This window comes from Sprattus sprattus, assembly GCF_963457725.1.
Source record: "Sprattus sprattus genome assembly, chromosome: 10".
Taxonomy (NCBI): domain Eukaryota; kingdom Metazoa; phylum Chordata; class Actinopteri; order Clupeiformes; family Clupeidae; genus Sprattus; species Sprattus sprattus.
In genome coordinates this window covers 20836709-20844209 of record NC_137908.1, presented here as the reverse complement: position 1 = coordinate 20844209, position 7501 = coordinate 20836709, and the positions used below count along the sequence as shown (strand labels likewise).

The 7501-nt window shown below is 39.8% G+C and overlaps 1 protein-coding gene across 1 annotated transcript; it reads left to right on the top strand.

The window, feature by feature from the left end:
* Positions 1-273: 273 nt before the first annotated feature.
* slc6a1b (solute carrier family 6 member 1b) lies at positions 274-7041 on the top strand (the record flags this gene model as incomplete). Its single annotated transcript, XM_080846466.1, has 14 exons — positions 274-511; positions 811-942; positions 1213-1313; positions 1557-1666; positions 1809-1941; positions 2207-2341; positions 2450-2553; positions 2857-2981; positions 3132-3244; positions 3504-3635; positions 4576-4678; positions 5719-5819; positions 6370-6537; positions 6899-7041. 14 exons carry the CDS (start codon positions 274-276, stop codon positions 7004-7006), a joined length of 1803 nt encoding a protein of 600 aa, XP_080702592.1. The 3' UTR covers positions 7007-7041.
* Positions 7042-7501: the final 460 nt, after the last annotated feature.

Genomic DNA, 7501 nt, shown 5'->3' with positions numbered 1-7501 from the left:
AATGTCTCTTCTTCCCATTCTCCGCATAGGTACAAAGTAGCGCAGGTGACAGCTTGATATTTATTACCACACATGCAAAAATCTAACTATAATATATCTTCTGTATCGTTTCAGATTATCGTCTACTTCATCTGGAAAGTTTTAAGCACCTCTCCTGATTTCAGGCACCATACAGTTTAACGCTTGGGTGAGGATCCGCGAAACTGCTGTCTACGTGGACTGGTGCTGAATTCTCCCGTCCACCGGCCAGGACCCTCTGCAAAAGCCAGAGACATGGCGACTAACGGTACAAAAGCAACCGATGGACATGTGTTAACAGAACTTAACGAGGAGCCGACAACCAATGATAAACCAAAAACCTTGGTTGTGAAAGTCCAACCGTCGACAAAGGATTTGCCCGAAAGAGAAACGTGGAAAGGGAAATTTGACTTTCTTCTATCTTGTGTTGGGTACGCAATCGGACTTGGCAATGTCTGGAGATTTCCATATCTTTGTGGAAAAAACGGTGGAGGTAAACAAAACTTCTTGGATTCTCCCCTGCTCTAAAACAAACGGAGTCTCAAACTGGACTCGTCAATGGCTGCATTGTTCTGGTGGTTAATTTAAATAATCTAATTTGCTCGACTGTAGATTACCCCATCTGAGGTCGCACAGGAATCTGCGCGCATTTCCTCCGCGACACCATTCATTTGCAGCGAAATTAACGTGTTGTTATAGCTCATTGTTTATAATATAACCTACATGGTAGCTTGCTGTGTGTTGAAATGTTGATTTGCCACTCATACTTTCTACCATTTAATTCCTATTCAGGGGCCTTCTTGATTCCTTACTTTTTGACCCTCATATTTGCTGGAATGCCATTGTTTCTGCTCGAAACTGCCCTCGGTCAGTACACATCCGTTGGCGGACTTGGAGTGTGGAAACTCGCTCCAATGTTCAAAGGTAAACATGCAAATTCACTCCAAATATAAGCTACGCAGCGTGGAAATTGTTGTGGAGGTCTCTTTCAAAACGCTGTTAATCCTCTAAAGCTACGGTTTGAGAAATTAGTCACGGATTATATGCAGGTTTACTGTCATGAGGTTCACTATCCCCACATTCATTAAAATTGTTATTTGATGCACCATGTAAATTGGAAAGCGCGGAACCTTTATAAATTACGTATTGGTCAGTTTCTACCAAGTCAATATTTTCCTGCTTCCGCCTTCTCAGGTATTGGCTGGGCAGCCGCACTCCTCTCCTTCTATCTAAACATTTATTACATTGTCATCATCTCTTGGGCCATTTACTATCTGTTTAACTCGTTCACTGCTGTGAGTATGTCTTTGCATATTTTCTCACAAACTACATATACACTGTACCATTATGTTGTTACTTCAAACATATCCCAGATCTGAAACATAAATGCATACCTCACTCTCTCACGCACGCACAAACACACACACAGACAGACAGACATGCACGTACCAAGAGAGAGAGAGAGAATCATATGAAGACAACATTCTAATGAAAAAGAGAGTAACACAAATACTTTGCTATATTTTGCCAAATGACAGGACCTACCATGGGCGTCATGTGATAATGCCTGGAACACAGAAAAATGTTTTTCAAACTACAGCTTGGTCAACACCACCAACTTGACAAGTGCTGTTGTGGAGTTTTGGGAGTAAGAGAAATATTTGTATTTGTTTAACATTCCAATACATTTATAAAGGAAGGTTGGCGGAGTGGAGTGACAACATGCCAAAACTTAAGTGTGTCTAATGCTTTGGCACACCAACAGTGATTCTTTCTGTTTGCTCTGCTAGACGTAATGTACATGAGCTTACGGACGGACTGGACCAGCCAGGAACGGTCCGTGCTCCGTTGGCAATAACACTGGCTATCGCCTGGGTACTCGTCTACTTCTGTATCTGGAAAGGTGTAGGGTGGACTGGAAAGGTAGGAGCCAAGTCTTACACTCTAAGGAAAATGTATTGTTTATTAGTTGCACAAAACTGCTGTATTTACCAACTTTCCCAGCAAAGAAAACAGTTTTATGACATAATTACACTCTATGCCGTATTGTATTAACCCCAACCTAAATTATCACATTTACAGACTTTGAACAATGACAAATAACTATTCTGTCAGCTCCTGTGTGACTTAAGGTGATCTCAATCCCTGGTTGTTACTGCAACATAAAGTTATTGATTGTACCTCCCAGGTGGTGTACTTTTCAGCAACGTACCCCTACTTCATGCTCTTCATTCTGTTCTTCCGTGGAGTAACTCTGCCTGGAGCAATGGACGGCATATTGTTCTACATCACCCCGGAGTTCAGCAAGCTGAAGGAGTCTGAGGTGCAGTATATCGCTCCCAAACAGATGTGGCCTATAGTTGTTTGGATCACAGGTTGTGAGATTGTCAGCCATGGTACCTAATATTTCCTCTCTTCCTGATTTTGTCAGGTGTGGCTGGATGCTGCAACCCAGATTTTCTTCTCGTATGGGTTAGGACTGGGGTCACTTATTGCCCTTGGGAGCTACAACCCTTTCCACAACAATGTTTACAAGTAGGCAGCAATTGTAAGATTTATTCACAGGCATTTAGACTCCTATTAGTATGTCTTTAAGCCTGGCCTGTTAAATGGTGCAATCAAATGTACCATAATTCAGTTTGCAGCTGTGGCTTTTAATCATAGAACTGTCAGTCATTTATGGGTCAGTAATACAGGTGTTTGGTGCCATGCATTTTATACATATGCAGTTTCAACTATCCGGACAATCGGTCAAACCATATGCCTTCCGCTGTAAGCACCTAAGGAATCAATACTCCATTCAGCAGTAGTGAGCTATTCTTTTCTTATGATCCACAGAGATTCTATTATTGTCTGCTGCATCAACTCCTTCACCAGCATGTTTGCTGGCTTTGTCATCTTCTCCATTGTCGGTTTCATGGCCCATATTACAAACCGGCCTATTGCTGAAGTAGCTGCATCAGGTACTTGCAACAGATAAGGTTATGTTTTATTTGGAGAAAGAAAGAATATTGCATTTGAAAGATTCCTTCAATTTCCAATTAGCATGAGCACGTTTCAAATCATGACTAAAATGTACAGTAAGCACCAAACTCTTGTTTTCTATTTCTCAGGTCCAGGTTTGGCCTTCTTGGCCTACCCACAGGCAGTGACACAGCTACCTGTTTCACCACTGTGGGCCATTCTGTTCTTCTCAATGTTGCTTATGCTTGGAATTGACAGTCAGGTAAAACAAAAAAAGTATTTCGTCATGACTCTTTGATAGACCTATTTTTTGCGTCAACTTGTATTCAAGTTAGTAGTCAATGTAGTCAATAACCTTGGTGTATTTCGATGATGATAGGGATGAGTTCTTTAGTTCTGTAGTGTGCTCAGTGCTCTATTCAGCAAAGCTGCTATGTTGCTTGTGATATGGATCTTTATTCTGATACCCAAATAAGTGACCTTATATGCCCTACACGCTAAAGTTCATGTTTTCTCTTTAGTTTTGCACAGTGGAGGGGTTCGTCACGGCTCTGGTGGATGAATTCCCCCATGTTCTGAGGAAAAGAAGAGAGATTTTCATTGCTGGCGTCTGCATGGTGTCTTATGTGATAGGCCTCTCCAATATCACACAGGTAAAAGGCTCAGAATAACCGCCCACATCCCAGTAGCTATATGTGGTCCTATCACAGTCCTCTTGGTGATTGCATAATACATTAAGTCATGTACAGCCATCTTCACTAAAGCACATATTTGCAGATGACCTAAAATGACTCCCATATATCATATTTCAAAATGTATTGAGTGGGGCACTGTAACCATGAAGCTCTTAAAGATTCTCTGCGTTGTGTGTCTTTGACTTCTACTGACTCTGGCAGTGTCATGAGTTCCACTTATGCAATCACATGACTCTTGATTTGAGGTAGTTATTATTTTGGATAAGATATGTGACTGAGCATGCAAAAGGTAGCAGTAGTCATAAACCTGGTTGGTGGGAGACCTCTTAAATACAGTGGTTTCAGATGACTCCCATTGCTCATATGAAACATTCAGTGACAAAAATGAATAACATCATTTGTAAATTATGTAGTAACATAAATAGTGAAGTGATATCACTCCTTTATCCTTCATAAGATAATGCATACTCCATCACAATGGTCATGCATTGACAGAGCGATGGGTATCTTACAGGAACAGTTGAAGAAAACTGGTCCATTTATCCAACTTTATCCAGCCCCATACTACAATCTTTCAGGTTATAAAACAATTTCCTTGACCACCACTTGCTGCACTGTGTCTCACCTTACAGTCAAGGTTAAACATTTTGGCCACCATTTGCACTGTATCTGTTGCACTCTGTGTTTCTACAACAATATGTGTCCCCATTTTTGTGAGTCCCTCACAGCTCACCTCACCAGTGTGTGATTTCATGTTCACCTGGAATTTTCAGGCTTGTCTATTATTTGACTTCACATTTCACTGAAGGCTATGTGTAAATGAGTAAAGGAAGAGATGGGCATGTTTGTCTTCTGCTGGGTGATAATAATCTGATCTGACTGTTTTTTCTTTCTCCAGGGTGGCCTGTACGTTTTTAAACTCTTTGACTACTACTCTGCTAGTGGAATGTGCCTCCTGTTCCTGGTGTTCTTTGAGTGTGTCTCCATATCATGGTTCTATGGTGAGTTCACCTTCAAATCAGCAAACTTCTTGGGGACTGGAGTCAGTCTTCCTGAGGTGCCCTTTATATTGGAATGTGCTTACCTACTTTTGGGTATGAACATGAATTGATTCTTTACCATAAATGTGTTTATTGAGAAGACATTTCTATCTAAAGCGACATACAGTACAGTAAAGATATACAATTTCATCAAGTATATGTGTTTCCTGGGTATCTAACCCATGGTTTTGGTCTTGTTAGCGCCTTGCTTGGGTAATTGGGTAACACTTTACCTTAACCCAGTATCCATAGGGCATTAGAAATGCAAAAACACATAAAGTATTCATAATGCCTCATAATTATTGACATAACCATTTATAAAAAGTAATGACTGCACTTATAAAGCGTTATAACAATATAATAGTATAAGCCCTTACAGCTTGAAGTATCAGAATGCATAATAAAGCTTCTTTTATCTTTTGATAATGGCACTGATGACATGTTTGCCCTATGTCAAATGCTCTTTAGTCACCAAGTGATCTCTATGGAGCCATATTTGACTCCATTCAAGTTTTCATAATAAAAGTTGTGTGAGGCTTTCACTACAACATCATAACACTTTATGAGTACATTCAAGTTTAGTTACAAATAGTTAGATATACTTATGTGGGTCACTATGATGCATTATGAATACTTTCTAAACATTTATAAATGTGTACTGGGTTAAAGTAAAGTGTTAACAAAGATTGCCTATTACCTTGATTTCATAGGCTTTTATGAGGAAAATACATATTTAAAATGGAAAGACCTTGTAATTCATGGAAAATGTGTGCACTAGACCCAGTTCCTCACTTGGAGCGATAATCTGTAGAATCTTAATTGTTATGGATGACAGGGTTGATTATGCAAAACTGCTGAATGACTCTTATTTGCATTTATCAGAGGTGCCAGTCCTCAGACATTTCACCAGCAGTAATCTGGGGTTAAGTGTGCATCACCTCCTGATATTTACATAATGTGTCAAATTCAAGATGTACATTTGCATGTTTTCTGTGTGGCAGGTGTGGATAAGTTCTATGACAACATACAGGAGATGATTGGATACAGGCCTTGCCTTTGGTGGAAGTTGTGTTGGGTGGTCTTTACCCCTCTCATTGTTGCTGTAAGTACTGTTATAAATGAGATACATATGAGACTGGCTGATATGTGTGATACCACTTCAACTAAAGTGTTACTGCCTATCTTGCCAACCATTTAGCAAAACATTACTTTGCCCATCAGTTTTCCTTAGGTTTGTTCTGGCAATGACTGTTTTGCGCTTCGCTCAAATACTGTAATAATAATGTAAAATTGGCAGGTTGAATATTTTACTTTGCTTGATAGTTAGCAGAGTGTTAGCAGGCTACTTTAAATGCTAGTTAGCGAGTGTTAGCAGGCCACTTTAAATGCAATCCATTACCTAGCAACAGCTGGTACCAACATCCTGCTGTTTGGTTTAGCAATGCAGATGATCTAAGAAATTGACCTCTTGTTTACATTGGCATTATGGCAAAATATGCCGTGTAGCAGAGAAAAATACTGTAATTATTTAGACCATTTTGCTTTTTGAATGGAACAAGTTCTTCAAAGATTAGACATAACAGTGTGATATTACTGTCTCCGTCTCTCAGATGTTTTGTAAATGATAGCTCTCTTCATGGTCTTTGTTGTAGGGCGTGTTCCTCTTCAGCGCGGTTCAGATGGTCCCTCTCACCATGGGGGATTATGTGTTCCCTAAATGGGGCCAGGGTGTGGGCTGGTGCATGGCCCTGTCCTCCATGCTCCTCATCCCTGGGTACATGGGCTACATGTTCCTCACACTCAAGGGCTCCTACAAAGAGGTCAGTACTGCTGAGGACGCTACAGACAACAGAGTGTTTGTGACAGTCAGAGTTTTTACCAGTTTGTTGAAAGATCAACTGTTTTAAATCAGTTCATGACACATAAATCAGTAAATGTGAACAAGTATTCATACATTTGTTTGGATAGGTAGTTGTGGTACTTGTGGATACAGGAGTATCACTGACTGAGGATTGCATGAAACTACACAAATCATTTTTTGTGGTGACTTCTTCTCCTTGGAAACAGAGTTAAGGTTATTAAGATAGTAGTTACACTGAGGGCTAATTGATCATCTTCAAAATGATTGTTGATCGTTGTTTGATGATGATATGTTTTCCTTGATGTTCGCGTTTTCCTCAGCGCCTTCGGATGATGCTTAAGGTAACGGTCGTAGCGAAAGCCCAGGAGAATGGACCAGAGCAGCAGCCTGAGACCCCCAACCCTGCCAATGAGGAAGCTTACATCTAAACTCCTATTCCACAGGCCTGCAACAATCAGGCAGAAACACGTAATCATGGTTGAACACAGCCAAGGACTTCCATGTCTAAAATATAATCACCTACCTCCTAGGGAAAAATGTGACCAACCTGATTACATTTTTTTTTTTTCATTTGTAAAAAGACAAACTACCAAGCAACGTTCTAGTGATAGTTTGTACATCATATGCAAAATGTTAGTCTTTCTAAAATGTTACATAGTAACCAGAGAACTACTGTAAATTCAAAAATTATGTGAATTGGAGGCCCAATGTGATTCAACACTACTGTGCTAATTTTAGATATTTACATGTAATTAATCTATTAAATATTGTAAAAAGAACAAATTTAGAATAGAATCAGATTGTATTTGATTGTATTTGATTGAAATACAGAAAAGTAAAAGGCGAAGTTACAGGGCACATAAACGCAATCCCGTGATTGCATAATGGAATTGTTTTTGACCAATTGAAGCAATGACCATTAC